Source organism: Chiloscyllium plagiosum, chromosome 33 (genome assembly GCF_004010195.1).
Source record: "Chiloscyllium plagiosum isolate BGI_BamShark_2017 chromosome 33, ASM401019v2, whole genome shotgun sequence".
NCBI classification, from domain to species: Eukaryota; Metazoa; Chordata; class Chondrichthyes; order Orectolobiformes; family Hemiscylliidae; genus Chiloscyllium; species Chiloscyllium plagiosum.
The window spans coordinates 38,651,387-38,669,751 of NC_057742.1; the positions used below are offsets into that span (position 1 = coordinate 38,651,387).

General features: G+C 41.5%; 1 protein-coding gene across 1 annotated transcript in view; it reads right to left on the bottom strand.

Annotated features, from left to right (window-relative positions):
• The window catches only part of LOC122539683 (vasoactive intestinal polypeptide receptor-like), a 139,498-nt gene that overhangs the window by 25,987 nt on the left and 95,146 nt on the right, over positions 1-18,365 (bottom strand). Inside the window, exons 6-9 of the mRNA XM_043674671.1 lie at positions 8,270-8,399; positions 4,724-4,874; positions 2,286-2,346; positions 648-714 (exon numbers count right to left, since the gene is read on the bottom strand). Coding sequence (XP_043530606.1) covers positions 648-714; positions 2,286-2,346; positions 4,724-4,874; positions 8,270-8,399 — 409 coding nt within the window. The remainder of the gene's footprint in view (positions 1-647; positions 715-2,285; positions 2,347-4,723; positions 4,875-8,269; positions 8,400-18,365) is intronic.

The window sequence follows — 18,365 nt, forward strand, 5'->3', positions numbered from 1 at the left end:
CCAACCATCTTCCTGACCTCTCCGCGCCCACCCCACTCCGGCCTATCACCCTCACCTTGACCTCCCTCCACCTATCGCATTTCCAAAGTTCCTCCCCCAAGTCCCTCCTCCCTACCTTTTATCTTAGCCTGCTGGACACACTTTCCTCATTCCTGAAGAAGGGCTTATGCCCGAAACGTCGATTCTCCTGTTCCTTGGATGCTGCCTGACCTGCTGCGCTTTTCCAGCAACACATTTTCAGCTCTGATCTCCAGCATCTGCAGCCCTCACTTTCTCTCAATGGTCTGGTAAGACAACTTTACTTTTAAACTTCAAAATTACTTCCTTGCTTGTTGGGACATTGAGAGACATAAAAAAGCTCTATAGAAATATCTTTCTTTCCAATCTCTTGGGGATAAGTTGAGACAACAGGAGGAAAATCAGACAGAAATGATCCTTTGTCCATGCATCTCCCAGCCACTAATCGCAGACTGACCTGGCATGCAGACATGAGGAGTTCTTGCTCTCCCTCTGAGACAGGACTAATGTGAGATCCTTATGGAGACCAGTAACATGGGCAACAGAGAAAATACCATGAAAACTGTCATACAACCCTGACTGAAAATGTCAATGTCAATGCCGACACAAGTATATGGAGAAATACTCACCAAAATTGTCAGAGAAACCGGAGCCTTAATAATCCAAAAATATGGAGAGTCAATTGAATCCCAGCACCTGAAGGAAATGTGAAAAAACTTTATTTTTGACTTTTGTAATATGAAAATAATCTTGTGTAACTCCCAGAATAGCTACATGAACTACTTTCAACAAAATGATCAGTGTGCAATGCATGCGACAATGACCACAGGTAATTTAGAGGGTGGGAACAATTAACCAGGGTTCCTGATCCTGAGATAGAGTATCACTGGTGTGTGGGTGGTCAAAACACACCTCTGACATTTGAATCTTTACCTTCTGGTCTAGAGACCAGGACATTACCACTATGATGTAAGCAACCCTTTTTCTCACTACCTACATGAATGGTATGGTGCCTGATGACTTATTGTACATAAAAAATAAATAATAGAATAGCATGGAGTGGAATGGGCTGAATCTGTAATGTGAGGTTTGTTTTCTGAAATCAAAGTTAAGTAGTCTTTAATTCCTATCTTGGTTCCAAGCCTGTAATATGATTAACGTAATGTAACTGCGAATGTTAAAGTAACTGAACGAACAGAAACTTGCAAGAGAGTGCTTTAGATCAGATTAATTACTGAATTGATAAGATTAAAACTATTGTTAAAGTTATAATAAATGCTTCACGTGGGCTGATTGCTTAGAAACTGATAAGGTGACAGTGATATGATTATTGTTTCATTAATCATGTGAAGGCTGGGGGAATGGTTTGTAAAATGATCAAAAAACAGAATGAGGCTGCCAACAGAAAGCTTGCCAAGCGGTGGGCCTTGATTAGGCAGGTTTAGCCTAGCCTGCTGGTTGCAAGCAGAGGTTTAAGAACTGTACCTTGAGGAAATCATACTCGATCATTCAAGTGTGCCCCTAATCATCCAAACAGCATTCCACCTAAATCCTGCATCTACCATGGCTAATCCACCTAACCTACACATCCCTGGACACAATTAACTATTTCCCATGGCTAATCTACCGTAACCTGTACTCTTTGGACTATGGAGGAAACCGGAACACCTGGAGGAAACCCATGCAGACATTGGGAGAATGTTCAAACTCCACAGAGACAGTCACCCAAAGCTAGAGTCAAACCTGGGTCCCTAGTGCTGTGTGGTAGCAGTGCTAAGCACTGAGACACCATGCCAATAGTAAGCTTAGGTTGAAGCAATCCGATCAATTACTTGGAGAGCAGAAAGAACTGATCACTCCCTCTGTCCTGATTCTCAGACAAGTGCAGGCACCCTTACATACATGTGAGTGTCAGTCTTATTTAGTGTAAATTGACTTTTGAGAGTCAAGTAAAGATGCTGTGTGCAAACTACAATTTCTGAATCTTGAGTTGATACCAGGAGCAAACCTCTGAACTAAAAAGCGGTATATTTGTATACAGAGCTGGGTTTACTTTTGGGCAGGTGTGCAGTCAGGATCGGTCTCAGCTTTGAAAACCTCAATGGCTTAATATCCGATAACAGACAACATTCATCATTCAAACTCACACAAGGAGAATCACCTCTGGACTGGACACTGGAGGGAAACTGATATCTGAACTAAGAGTCAAATGGAAACAGATACCTCCCACATTGCTCTAATTCATAGATAGGCATGTTCTCTCTTACCCGATATTGTCATAATGTAGCATGGCAAGTGTCCAACTGATAGTGATCAGCAGTGGAGCACCTAGTGAAACAGAAATAGTTATCATTTGCATCACTGTGAATTTGCCCATTGTGAATATTACTGTTGCAATTGGTTGGCAAGTCTACTATTTTCCAAATGAATCTATTCCTTCACAGTGGAAGTGACTAAAGAAAATCAAGTTACACGAAGTGATGATAGGATTAAAGAAATGTTGGGGAGAGATGTCAAAGAAGAGTCTTGAGTTCTGTGTTTAGCAGTACATTCAATCTTCATTAGAGCTCTTTAACACACGTGGGAGAGGCCAGAGACTGCTCCACATCTGACTTGCACCTCAGGCCTTAATCCCCCTCTTTGATTATAGCTCAAACTAGAGGAGCAGTCAATGACACTCTGATTTTCCTAGTGGGATATAGCATTTTTTTATACATTTGTATTACAATAATTGCATGCAACTTTGTCATTGCTCTTATCTCCTTAATCCATACATCCAATCCTATGATACATCTGATCAATGATGGACACCCGTATGGACAGCTCTAAATTCCCCATGGTCTCATGATATTTATCATTAGGGCTTGGGATCCTACATTGTATCCCACTAATCTGCATTACAAAGTTAATGGTTATACTGTCTTTCATTTCCCAGATTTACCTATTTCCAAGGACTGCTCGAATTCTGTCATTCGTTCTATTCATTGACATAACTATCAAATTCTAATACATACTTTCCTACTGTCCTAATAATAGGAGACACAAAACAATGTTAATTCTTACTAATTTCTATAAGATTTGTAACATTAGTTCTGGTATAAAGTTAGTTAAACATCAATTTGTATGGTTACAACTACTGTTAGAATTCTTTAGCAAACAAGTTGGGAGCAGTTTCTTTCTTCCTGTACCTATCACTTAAAGACCTTTTAAGTTCTATAATATTGTTTACTAACCTCATTACTGGACATACACAAGGATATTAATTTTTACTAACTGTTACAAAATGTGTAGTACTCATTCCAGTAAAGTTAAATAATTAGACCTGATGTTAGAATTTTTTAGCCATTGAGTTGTGAGCAGTTTCTGTCCCACATGCCCTTGGAAGGTCAGGTAAACATTGCTACTCTATCTTGGAGTTGCACTTTAACTCATTCTAATCACATACTGTCTAAGATTAAATTTACTGACCCTACTCTAAATATTTCTACAGCAAGTCTTTTAACTAATGTGATAACTAAAACTCAATCACTTTCATGCATCAATGAACCTGTCTATTCTCCAAGGTTTTTACAAGACATAATCCCATCCTTATCATTTGTTTCTGTTACTGTAGGATTATACTTTTCTTTTAACTGCTTGTTACAAACTTCAGGCTGTCTGTTCCTAGACATTTATTAGACTGGGTCTTACAGACATCTTCAGCAGTTGGTTCTACAGAACACCGTGTTTAATTTTTAAGACTATCTGTTTAAAACTTACCCTGTTACCTTCAGTTACCTCCTTCTCAAAGCTACCACTGTGCTAAATTTTGACCTCACTTTAATGCTGGATCAGGCGATCCAATTCTATTATTGCAGCCATATTTAGGCCATATTGTGCTACCTCCGACCATGGTCTGCCACTACAGGAAATAAGGCAAATGAAATGCTCCTCAACTTTCTACATTTTATTCTCAACTCTGGGCACCGCACTATATTAAGGATGTTAAGTCCTTGGAACTGATACAATGGAGATTTACCGTTATAGTTTCAGGGATAAAGGTGTTCAGTTATGTGAAGAAATTAGCAAACTTGGGATTGTTCTCTTGTGAGCAGAAAGGGTTGAGTGGGGAGCTGACAGAGGTGTTTAGAATTTTGAAACATTTGGTTAGAGGAAGGTGGAAGAAAATATTTTTTCCTGATTTGAGATCCAATAACAGAAGGACAAGGATTCATAATAATTGGCAAAAAAAAACCTGGCAAGATAAGGAGAATTTATTTTTAATTCAGTGGGTTTTTTGTGATCTGAAATGTGTCACCTTAAAGGAAATAGAAGAAGATGCAATCGTAACTTTTAAAAGAGGAATGGATAAATAGTTGTAAAGGAAAAATGGGGAATGAGTCAGGGAAGTGAGGCCATATGAATACTGAGTGTAATGAGACATCAGCATTTTGTAATGATGGCATGGCAGTCTTGGTGTTGCATGATTATCTAGACATCTGGAAGTTTTACCAGATTAAGAGAACATGTGGATCTACAATTCTATAAATGAGTTTTAAAGGAAAGCAATTTGAATCAAGATACATTACCAGGGAAAATAAAGTTGGCTGAACCCATGCAAACAATAAAGCAGGTAGCTCTTTCAAAAAGCCGCAGAGGTAGATTGGGCCTGATTGGCTTTTTTCTATGTTTACATAATTCCATGAATAAAAAGAAAATGCCTTACCCCAGGCCATCACGATGTACCACCAGAAATACTCCCTTTCATTGAAGAAGACCACGATGAGTGTGTATAGGTACATGCCTTCTGCCAACAGCCAGAAGAAGTTTGCTGTGATACTGAACTGGAAGAAGACAATTGCAGCTTTGCACGATGGCTGGGGAGAATAGAAACAGACATTTTCCTCACTCCTCAATCCTGACCCCTTATACACAAACTCACCCCTGCATACAGTATTCTGTAAATCACTCCCCATAGTTAATAGTATATATGTTGAAATAGAAGCAAAGAACTTTGCAATTCACAGCGGTTTTATTGTAAATCAACACAAACATTCATTTCCATCTTTCCCCTCTGGATTATTTCTCTGCCCTCAAGCCCTGGGGAATTCTTAGATATTATCCAACCAAGTTGTTCAGAGACATTATTCTTCATCTCTGGAGTAGAATCTGTGTTTTGACAGCCCAGAGGTAGGGGCACTACCATTCTGCTACAAGAGCCCTCCTGGGGGATTCTTAAATACAAAACTTAGCTGACTCTTTAAGGGATCAGCTTTTCTAACTTTGACCACCTATTGCACTTCACCCTATGAATGAGGTGTCAGCTCAGGTTATTTATGGGATATGGTCTCTTTGGCTCTGAGATTTAATACTTATTAGTTACACTGCAACAGCACAAGATGCGTAATCTTCCCCATGCTGACATTATGTGGGATCTCTATTAGTACAGGATGGTTTGATCTAAGTACTGAGCGATAGTAGCTCTCGGCCCCCATTTTTGGACCACGGTCCACATTTACATTTGATAATTTACTGGTGATGGATGTTGAGTGAAGTGGAAGCATAGATTAATTCCCTCCTAGAGGCTCTACTAGTCGTGTTTCATATGGAGCTGTAACAGTCTTGGATGCAATATAAATGCAGCAGATGTGTGCCCAATACACTGGCTTACTCCCCCAGCCACATACGGTGCTTTAAAACAAGACCACATGCCCTTCCCTGAACACCGAACTCTTATAGCTAACACCAACACATAAACACCTATTGTACAAGATGTTGATCTCACAACATACAGTGCTGTGTTCTGTGGAAGGGACTACCACGGCAAAAAGGAATATTAGAATAATTTAGCAGCTAACATTAATGAGAGCCTGAAAATATTTGAAAAACATACATAATGAAAAGGGTAAGCAAATGACAGTGGTGGACACTTAGGGTCCCTGTGTAGGCAGAGGACATTGTTCAGGTGCAAAGTGACTGCTTCCCAAGAGAAGAGGGTGGCCATCCCAGGGCAGACACCTTATTGGCTGTTGGCAATGCCTGTCTACCTGATACAGGTTTGTATCAGGAAGCTGTAGGTGGTAGCTGTCATCTTCACTGAGAAATGGAGTCTCCTGAGGTTTTGCTTCAGATATGGAATCATTTATTTTATCTGTCTTAATTTATTCATATTTCATGTCCATTAAGCCAATCCCTCCACCTGTAGATACTGTTTAGAGGGACTTGCATCATTCCGCATGATACAGTGGCTCAGTGGTTAGCACTGCTGCCTCACAATGCCAGGAACCCAGGTTTTGCCTCAGATATGGAATCACTTATTTTATTTGTCTTTATTTATTCATATTTCATGTCTATTAAGCCAGTCCCCCCACCTGTAGTTTGATTCCATCCTCAGGCGACACTCTGTGTAAAGTTTGCACATTCTCCCCATGTCAGCAAGGATGTGCTGGTTTCCTCCCACAGTCCAAAGATGTGCAGGTTAGATGGATTGACCCCACATTAACCATGACCAACCCACTTAAACTGTACATCCCTGGACACTATGGTGCAATTTAGCATGGCCAATCCATCTAAATGCACATCTTTGGACTTTGGGAGGAAAACAGACCACCCAAGTGGAATCCCATGCAGAAATGGGGAGAACATACAAACACTACAAAGTCAACCAAAAGTAGAATTCTGGTCCCTCGTGCTGTGAGGCAGCAGTGCTAACCACTGAGCCACAGTGCCACCCTAAATAGTACACTTGATGGCTCATCAAACTGCACCCCATTTTATATGATCAGGGCTGATTTGTGGCCTCTGTTCCCCTTTCCCATCCACTCCCTAAATCGCATGATTTCTAGACACTAATTATCTGTCTATTCTCGCCTTGAATACAGGAGAATATTGGAGTATTTACAACCCTCTGGGACAGAGCATTCCAAAGATTCACAGCTCTTAAGTGAAGGAATTCCTCTTCATCTCAAACCAAAATGATTAGCCTCTTAACCTGAGACTGTGCCCTCAAGTTCTCGATTCCCAGCCAGAGGGAAGCAACCTGTTGGTGCCCACCCTGTAAAGCCCCTTTGTAATTTAAAAGAGGGCGGGATATTAGCAATATCCTGACTTAACATCATTACAGGGGATGTAACTTCCTTCATGCCCACAAACTCAAATGCCCCTGCCTGGGAAAAAAAGTCCCCTCCACTTCATCAGACAGCCTATTCCTTTGCCTTCAGGATCATATGATCTCCCCAACTTCTCCTTCCAACCCCCTAGCCCTCAGGATTATAGATTAGACTAGCCCAGTCCTGCATGCTTTTCTAGAGGCCTCCCAACTAGACGAGAAGCTAAACCTGACAATGAGATGACTTCTGTCCGGGAGTCTGTGATTTGCAAAAGAAGCATACTGCAGAGTTAAAATCTAATCGGTGTCTTCTTGTAGTTTGTGACAGTTGACAATTTTTACGTCAGATTAATTTTAAGTAATTTACATTAAGATGATACAAAGTTACATTTTGCTCATAGAGTCATAGTCTTAGAGTCATACAGCACGGAAACAAATCTTTCGGTCCAACTAGTCCATGCCAAACATAATCCCACACTAAACTAGTCCCACCTGCCTGCTCCTGGCACATATCCTTCCAAACCTTTCCTATTCATGTTGGATTACATTACGAAAAGTGAACATCCTGGGAATGTGGGTCAGGTTCCTGTATATCAAGACATCTAGTGACAATGAAAGTTTAATAATAAAATCCCCAGGGAGTTGGGGTGACGGGGTGAGTGCAATTATTAGAATCCCACAACAAGGAGAGGTGTAGCAGGTTTGATTAGCAGCTTGTTGGCTATCCTTGGGCACAAAGAACTAGGAGGAGTACAGGGATAGGCCTTCAGCATTCCATCTGATCTAGCTCAAAAAGGTGTGTACCAAGATTAATACTTAAGTTTCAGATGTAAATGGAAGCAACCTCCTTTTCAATTTACTATGAAGATAGTTCATCTTTGCGAGTGAAGTATGTCATTTGGGCCGCATGTAAACTGGGACTGATCCCACCACCTTAACCTGCCTTAGGGGGGGAACTTGAGAGCTTGCCCCCTTGAATGTTATGGTGCCATTCCGAGGAACTGAGGGTAAATCTGACCCTGTTTTATTGTTTAAATATAAAGTCTATCCTGATACTGATTATGATGACTGATGATTAATAGGATCCCTCCAGAGAGTTCACAGTGCCTGAACTCTAAACTCACTGTGAATTCTCTCTCAGGATCCCCACAAAGCTTCACTTACTGTGGATAGGGTGCACTGGTTCAAGTCGGTGCCAAAGAGTACCACATCCTTAACAAACACTGCAATGGCTCTCATAATAAAGGAGACAAACAGGTTCATGTGGATATAGTTTCTGGTACAGTGGAGCTTTCTGTGTCAAAGACAGTAAAGAAGTATTAAGTTAAAGAAATGTTATAAACAAAAATAATGCCTTAAATTGAGAAATCTCCAATCTGTTTTTCATCTCAAAAATCTAATTTCTGTCAACAATAATTTCCCACCAGCTCTCTCAATTGAATTTTCCCACATTATCCCTCAATCCCACCATATCCTCAATTTACCTCTCCACTATACCTCACAATCTCACCACATCCATCAATCCCATCATATCCCTCAATCACATAGTCACTCTCATTCCCATCACTCTACCATATTCCTTGATCTCACCAGATCCATATCCCTTGATCCCACTTTCCAATCTTTCTGGATCAGGAAACAATTGTAAACTGATCATAAGATTTACAGGGTTTGACAGAGAAGAATCAAAGTTATTTGACAGTGCCTGGAGGAGGGTGGAAGTTTGCAAGTGGGAAGAAGTCATGGGGTGAGGGGGTTGGTGTGAGAAGAGTTTGTAAGAAAGCGAGGTTATGGAGGAGTGAGGTCATTGTGAATGATGGTATTAGGGAATGGGAGTTGTAGGGAAGGATGAGGGGGGAAGGGAGGAAATGAGGAGGGAGAGAGATTGGATCATAGTGAAGAGGCATGGGTGAGAGGTTGACAAGAGGGGTTAAAGGTAGCATTGGAGCTCCTCCTCCCTGAAGATAGGTTGAAAGATCTTTAGTTGCAGGAACTCACACTTTCTTTGTGTGAAACTCAGCCGACAGCTGTTAGACCTAAATAGCTGTCAGAACATGAGGTACTATGCTTCTCGAACATATTATAACCACTGACCTGCTGCTTTAGAGTGGGTTACTTGGAAATTGCAATATCTGCCAAAGTTAAGTTAGAATTTGATTCATTGATAGCAGTTTAGAGTTAAGTTTCATATTGTTACCATTTTGACTAACATCCCTGACCTCTCCTACTTGTTGGAGGATATCAAAACTTACACCCTCTCCCCTCATTCTCAATATTTGAAAAATATCAGCATTTATATTTACAAGATTGGAATAAACACTTGTTGCTTCAGTTGGAAGGTCACAAAACTCGATCTTTATCCTAGATATTGAAAGTACATCATCACGAGGGTCAAGTTGTAGTTGATTACATAGGATCTGAGTGGACATCCTGAAAACATTTGGTGACTTTAATGAAACACCAAGTGAAGGAAAGAATATCATTTTCTATTAATAATAATAATAATTCACTTCAATCTCGACTGCTAAAGTGAAGAAGAGTACATGGGATGATTTTTATTTCAAACTCCCTTCAAGTGCAAGCAAATAATAGCTGTCACTGTTTCTCTCTTGTGAAAAGAAGAACAAAGTCAATTTAATTATCAGCATGCAGTCTCTTGAGCGACGTTTCCTTCCCTCTTGCTCCAGCAATGCCAATTATAAAGAATGCTTTTCTATATCAAAGAGCAGCTCCATAGAAAATTACAGTTTCAGATTGTCCTCGGAGCTGTTTGAGAACTACTCAATTCAAGAGATTGTTTACAGAATGGGAAATTTTTAAACAAAGTTACCTCTGTGGCCAAGACACATTTTCCTTTTGCAAATAGCAAAAAGTACATCAACAAAAAAGCAGCACAACACAAGTGAATGAATTCTCTGAAAACAAATCCTCATTTGGAGATGAATGAAATATATTGGCAATGCACTTGCACTTCACGTGCTAAACATATCAATGAGAAAACCAGTACTCACAACGATAGATGAATGAAAATCCAGATGCCAACTCAGTCATTCTTAATATGGAGATGGGATATGAGGTGAAAATATGTAAATAATACTTAGTGCACAAATTATTGCAAAGAAAATCTAACAGTGTAAGCAATACATTTAAATCAGAAAAATGCACATTATATTAGATTATGAGAAACATAATGCTTGAAGGAAATTATATGGCTCGCGATATTCTGTCTGAAATTAAAGAGCTCATATGATTCAAAAACAAACTGCAGATATCAAGGAAGTAATGTTTCTATTATAAATGCTGCCCTTCTGTCACCTGGGCTGTGAGGTTGCTTCAAAGGTTTCTGTTGTAACTTCATCTTTGCAACAGAAATACTTGAGCGATTTTTTAACAGGTGTTCAGAAGTTTAGTTTGAAACCATTCACAGCTGTGTGACAGAAGTACATAAATGTAATGTGGCTGGGTGTGGAGAAGCAGATGTTGTGGCCTTTAGTCCCCTGTCTTCTGTAGGGAGCAAAGAGTAGGTCGGTTGTATACAATTTAAGCTAAATTTGAATCAACTGTTTAGTTTCATGCAGGTACCTTGTCTGAACATGATTGTCTTAGCCACAGTTAAACGTATCACTCTTACCTTTGAAAGAGCAAGTTGTGGAATCAAGACCCTCCCACGATACTTGACAGTTCAGGGCAGCACTGACAGAGCATCTTTCAGGCCAGTATTGCATTGCTCTTTGTGGGACTTTATTATGTGCATATTAGCTACTACACTGCAGTGATGATACTTAATTAGCTGCATACCACTCTGTGGAAACTAAACCTTTCTTGCTAGCAGATTTTGAGGGAACATGATACAATGTAAAGGATATCGTTGTGTGCACAATGACTGGCAATCATCAACCATTGTTACCTGCACCTCGTTTATTTCCTGATATGTACAGTTGTGAGCAATTTTCACAAACCCTCATTAGCCTCTTTTGTGTTGTATTTCCATTGAGTTAATGGTTAAAGTTGAGTTAAACATTACTTTCCCCAAAGTACTGAAATAAACCTGCTTCACACCCTGTTGATTCTGATCATTCACATTCATTCTCACTGCTCACATTGGTACCTCCAGTTGGGTTCAATTGTGGGAGGGCAAATGTATGAATCCTGACAGGGTGTCTCACTGTATTAGCAAATGCACTATGAGACTAGTTAATCCAGAGGTAAGGACAAATCCCAGTGAAATTCATTTTGAAATACAAACCACAAAATTTAAAAAGCTGAAGTACATGAAGCTATCAAATGATTGCAAAAAGTGTATCAGTAATATTGTTCAGGATTAAGAAGAAATGTCACCCTTACAGAGTTTGACCTGAATTCCTCATTCTATAGCTTAACTAATCACCAGCCTTTCAAACCCTTGACTTTTCTGCATTCAAACAGATCATGCTGTATTTTAATTCCATCTATCCATTGCGTTTATAACCAAAATCAACTAATCTTAGCTTTATAATTTTTCATTTGCACAAACCTCAACATAGAGGCATACAGCATGGAAACATACTCACTGGTCCAACTAGGCTATGCCAACCATGTTCCAAAACCAAACTAGTCCCACTTACCTGCATTTGGCCCATATTCCTCCAAACCTTTTCTATTCATGAACTTATCCAAATGTCTTTTAAAATTTGCAAATGTACCTGCATGCGTCATTTCCTAGAGTCATAGAGTCCTACAGCATGGAGACAAGCCCTTCGACCCAAACAGGTCCATACCAACCAAAATGTCCATCCATCCATGCTACCTTTATTTCCTTGCACTTGGCCCAGATTCTTTTAAACTTTTCCTACCCATGTATTTGTTCAAATGCTTTTTAAATGTTGTTAATGTGTCCCACCTCATTTCCCCTGGCAGCTCATTCCATATGTGTACCACCCTCTGTGTAAAAGATTTGCCTCTCAGGTTCCCTTTTACCCTTGCCCCTCTAACCTTAAACTAATGTTCTCCAGTCCTTGATTCCCCAACACTGGGAAAATGATTGAGTGCATTCACCCTATCCATTCCTCGCATGATTTTATACATTTCCACAAGATCACTCTTCCCTACCCCAAGTCTCCTATGCTCTAAACGAAAAGTCTTAGCTTGTCCAACCTCTCCCTATAACTCAGACCCTTGTGTCCTGGAAACATCCTTGCAAATTTTCTCTGCACTCTTTCCAGTAGCAAGGTAACTAAAGCTTGCAATATTCCAAGTGTGGCCTCACCAACGTCCTGTACAACTGCAACATAATTTCCAAACTTCTATACCAAATGCCCTGACTAATGGTAGGCCAGTGTGCCAAAAACCTTCTTCACTGCCCTGTCTACCTGTGACTCCACTTTCAGAGAACTGTGCAGCTGAACTCTAAATCCGTCTCTTTGACTATGCTCCTAAAAGTGCTACCATTCACCATGAAACTCCTACCTGATTTGACTTTCCAAAATGCACGACCTCACACTTATCTATATTAAACTCCATTTGCCATTTCTCGGTCTGCTTCCCCAGCTGATCAAGGTCCTGCTGCAGTTTCTGATAACCTTCCTCACTGTCCATGATACAACCTATTTTAGTGTCATCTGCAAACTTACTAATCACGCCTTGTATATTCTCATCCAAATCATTGATATACATAACAAATAACAATGGACCCAGCACCGACCCAGGAGGCACACCACTAGTCACAGGTTTCCAGTCTTACAGGAATCCTTCCACTATTACCCTCTGCTTCCTACCATCAAGCCAATCATGTATCCAATTTGCCAGCTTGCCCTGGATTCCATGTAATCTAATCTTTCAGAGCAGTCTATCATGTTGAACCTTATCAAAGGCTTCACTGAGATCAATATGGACTACATCTACTGTCCTACCCTCATCAACCTTCCTGGTCACTTCATCGAAGAACTCTAACAAACTTGTGAGGCATGATGTCCCCTGCACAAAGCCATGCTGACTACTCCTAATCAAACCCTGTTTTTTCCAAATGCATGTATACCTTATTCCTTGAAATCTTCTCAAGTAATTTATCTTACTAGTCGATAGTTCCCATGTTTTTCTTTGCAGCCCTTCTTGAATAAGGGCACAGACTCGTTACCTTCCAGATCTCACCATAGCTAACAATGATGCAAAAATGTCACCCAGGGCCCACGCAATTTCTTCACTAGCCTCTTGCAGGGCCCTTGGATATATCTGGTCAGGATCAGGAGATTCATCCATCTTCATACATTCTAATATGTCCAACACCTCCTCCACTGTGCACATTCTCACCGTGTCTGTGTGGGTTTCTTCTGGGTGCTCTGGTTTCCTCCCATAGTCCAAAGATGTGCGGGTTAGGTGAATTAGCCATGCTAAATTGCCCAAAGTGTTCAGGGATGTGTAGGTTAGGTGCATCAGTCAGGCAAAATGTAGAGCAATAGGGTAGGGGATTGGGTCTGGGTAGGTTAATCTTCAGAGGGTTGGTGTGGACTTGTTGTGCCAAATCCCTAGATCGCAGTTGCTTGTACTTGAGTAATGTCTCCTTTTTTGTGGTCAAAGCCTCAACATCTCATCATCCCAGGTTCCCTATTCCTGCTAACCTTCACAGGAACATTTGGACCTTGAACTTGAGCTATCTCACTTCTAAAGGCCTCCCACTTGCCAAAGCTCCTTTGCCTGCAAACAAACTACTCCAAACTACTCCCTGCAAGATCCTGTCTAATTTCATCAAAATTCACCTTGCTCCAGGCTTGAACTTGAACCTGTAGACCATTTTGTCCCTCTCCATAACTATTTTAAAATTAATAGATTTATGGTCACTGGTCCTCTGGTAGTTCATTCCACACATGAACCACTCTGTGCAAAAAGGTTTCTCCTCATGCCCTTCTTAAGTCTTTCTCCTCTCATCTTAGAAATGTGCTCCCTATTTTTGAACTCCTCCATCATAGTGAAAAGATCCTTGCTATTCACCTTAACTATGTCCCTCATGATTTTACAAATCTTTATAATGTCATCCCTCAACCTCCAGTGAAAAAGGTTCGAGCCTATCTTGATAACTCAAGGCTAGATTACTGGAAGAGGGAATTCCATTTTCCACCCTGCTGTTAGAATTGGGTCATGAATCTTGCCCTTGTTACTGACATCCATATCCTGAAATTCAATTAAACAAATGGAAACAAAATTCTCAGAGATGTCAATGATGCACTCGACAGAACCCTTCGGCTTTCAGCAATGGCCAGGTTCAAGTTCGTGACAATTTAAATCTCATTAAAGATTTAAATCATGCTCATTCAACCTGCTGCATTTATTATAGCAGTGGATGGTAAAAATAAATGTGCTTGCTATCAAGGTATGAGTGATGTATGTGTTGCTGGTGGATAAACTAAGGTTTAATGTAGATTAATAGTTTCACTTATATTCACAGTACAAACTTAACTTTAACCCCTGTGTATTTCCTACTACTGAGAAATGGTTCCCAATAACTTCACAATAAAAGGTGAGGAACTCTTCCACAAAAAATAAATTTTGACTATCTCTGTGCTTACTCTTTCTATAGCAACAGCACTTTTTTTTGCTTTAAGTATAAAAGACTTCCAAGTGCTGGTATCTGTGGATAGAATCTTATGGAGACAACTGTGGTTTTGGTTGGCAGGTGGAGAATCATGAGATCCCACTTTGACTCTTTAGAAGTTCCATCACACCACATTCAGCATTCAAATGGACAGCACCAGGCCATCCTCTAGGAGATCAAGGACCTAGGTGGTTGGGGCTGGCCAAAAGTCCCATCTTGGGATTTGATATCTAATCAGAGATCAGCTATGTTTATGTGCTCATAGTACCTCTAGTGGAGATGATGGTGGTTGCTGCTTGTACTACCATGTCAAAGAGGACAACACACGTGGCAGAGGTGATGGTGAGGGAGGGAGGTCATATTGGGACGAGTGAAGGAAGTGTTAGCAGGAAGATAGCACTCCGTAGATTCACCCCCACCTCAGTACTAGTTCCTTCAATCAGGTGTTGAATGCCTTCAAATGAGGGTCCCTGCCCAAAGCCTGCAAACAAACATACAGATTCTGGTTGTTATGCTTCTCAAGCCCACCACCTGCTGCTAGGTTAAAAACAGATGCAGTGGGATGAGGTCCTTAAGCATGCATTAATTATCCAGTTAAGAGCCTCAATTGGTGGTAGGGTTCCGATCACAGACTTAGTCTGAGTGGATATTCTTCTCAGCACTGTCACCAATAAAGTCTAGATAAATGCACCTCAAGGGCCCATATTGTCTAGTGTGGAGGAGGATAGACCTCTTAGGTCTAACCAAAGAGAGTTCTCTTATAGAGAATAAACCATTATTTGTTATATTTCCATAACTATTTACATGTGACAAGGAAATGCCATGTCTGAGAGAGATTGTTTGGTGGTTCTCATCTTGGTCTGACTCCAACACAGCCCTTAGTTACTTGCCTCAATAGTTCTCATGACAGTGTGCTTATGGTGTTCAGCGAGTATTAACATTTCCAGACCCATATACAATAGACACTGGAAGGCAGCAGGACTCCACATGCCACCTCCACCACCTTCAGAAGAAGAGTCATACTGGACTTGAAACATTTTGCAGGAGCAGTGGGAGCAGTGAGAACAAGAACCAGGGGCTGCCAGGAAGTTAAATTTCCCATTTAAATACTTACCTTGTGGAATCAGCAGCCCCCATTTTTGCAGCAGCAGTGGGAGCGGTGAGGGCGAGGAGCTGAGTGGGAGCAGTCAAATTGAGCTCTGGGAAGGTGAGTGAACTAATATATTTGGGCAGCGGCTAAACCCAAGACAAGGAGTTCTCTGACCTCCACCCCCACTCCCCCAACCCCCACACCCCCGCCCCCTGCCTCTAGCCAAAAAAAAAGACTCTGTGGTGTATTCTTTTGGCCAGTAAGTGGTGTGATTGGTAATGTTTTTTAAAATTTCATTTATTTATTATTTGATATTCTAGTTGGATTAAGTTAAGTTTAACAGTACAAATAGCAGGAGATCTCAGACCCATGTTATGCTTCTCTTGCTCAATGTGGGAGCTCAGGGACTCCTTCATGTGCAGGAAGTGTGTCTAACTGCAGCTCCTGTTAGACCGCATGACAAGTCTGGAGCTGCGTATGGACTCACTTATGAGCATCCGCGATGCTGAGGAGGTTGTGACAGCATGTTTAGCGAGTTGGTCATACCACAGATTAGGATTGGTGAGGAAGAAAGGGAATGGGTGACCATAAGGCAGAGAAAGAGTAGGAAGACAGTGCAGGTGTCCCCTGTGGTCATGTCCCTCCAAAACAGGTACATTGCTTTGGATACTGTTGGAGGAGATGGCCTGGTTCGTGGCACCGTGGCTGGCTCCGTTGTACAGAAGTGAGGGAAAAAGAGTGGAAGGGCTATAGTCATAGGGAATTCAATTGTACGGGGAGTAGATAGATGGTTCTGCGGTTGAAAACAAGACTCACAAATTGAATGTTACCTCCAAGGTGCATGGGTCAGGGATGTCTCAGATCGGCTGCAGGACATTCTGAAGGGGGAGGGTGAATAGTCAGCTGTCATGGTGTATATAGGCACCAATGATATGGGTAATAAATGGGATGAAGTCCTACATGCAGAATTTAGGAGTCATATTAAAAAGTAGGACATCAGAAGTAGTAATCTCAGGATGCTAGTCAGTGTAGAAATGAAAGAATGGGCAGGATGAATGAGTGGCTTGAGAGATGGGAGGGAGGTGTTCAAATTTTTGGGACACTGGGACCAGTTCTCGGGAAGGTGGGACGAAGGGGAAGAGTAGGCAGGGAGCAGATGATGAATACAAAGGGACAGGTGGACTGAGATACATTTGTTTTAATGCGAGAAGTGTTGTAGGTAAAGCAGATGGATTAGTAGCTGGGAGCATGATATTATTGCTAATACTGAGACTTGGTTGAGGGAAGGGCAAGATTGGCAACTAAATATCCCAGGATATCTATGCTTCAGGTGGGACAGACAGACTGGTAAAGGTGTGGAGGAGTTGCATTACTGGTAAGAGAGGATATCACAGTTGTGCTGAAGGAGGGCACTATGGACGACTCGAGCAGTGAGGCAATATGAGCAGAGGTCAGAAATAGGAAGGGTGCAGTCACAAAGTTGGGGCTATACTACAAGTCTCCCAACAGCGAGTATGAGTGTGAGGTACAAATATATAGACAGATTATGGAAAGATGTAGGAGCAACAGGGTGGTGGTGTTGGGAGATCTTAACTTGCCCAACATTGACTAGGATTCACTTTAGGTTTAGATGGAGCAGAATTTGTAAGGAGCATCCAGGGGAGCTTTCTAGAGCAGTATGGAAATAGTCCAACTCAGGAAGGGGCCTGGTGTTGGGGAATGAGCCCGGTCAGTTGGTTGAAGTTTCAGTAGGGGATTATTTTGGGAATAGTGATCACAATTCCGTAAGCTTTAGAATACTCTCGGACAAAGACGAGAGTGGTCCTAAAGGAAGAGTGCTAGATTGGGGAAAGGCCAAGTATAGCAAATTTCAGCAGGTGCTGGGGAATGTGGATTGGGAGCAGCTGTTTCAGGGTAAATCCACATTTGATATGTGGGAGGCTTTTAAAGGGAGGTTGATTCGAGTGCAGATCAGGCATGTCCCTGTGAAAAAGAGGGATAGAAATGGCAAGATTAGGGAACAGTGAATGACAGGTGTAATTGTGAGACTAGCTAAAAGGAAAAAGGAAACATACATAAGGTCTAGGCGACTAATAACAAATGAAGTTTTGGAAGAATATCAGGTAAGTAGGACCAACCTGAAATGAGGAATTAAGAGGGCTAAAAGGGGTCATAAAATACTTCTAACAATCAGTATGAAGAAAAGTCTCAAAGTATTTTATTCGTATATAAGAGCAAGAGGGTAACTAGAGCAATTTCCCTTCCCACGTGGTTAAAGATGCCCTCCAATCCATCTCATCCACATCCCGCAACCCCGCCCTCAGACCCCACCCCTCCAACCGTAACAAGGACAGAACGCCCCTGGTGCTCACCTTCCACCCTACCAACCTTCGCATAAACCAAATCATCCGCCGACATTTCCGCCACCTCCAAACAGACCCGGCCACCAGGAATATATTTCCCTCCCCACCCCTTTCCGCCTTCCGCAAAGACTGTTCCCTCTGTGACTACCTGGTCAGGTCCACGCACCCCCTACAACCCACCCTCCCATCCTGGCACTTTCCCCTGCCACCGCAGGAACTGTAAAACCTGCGCCCACACCTCCT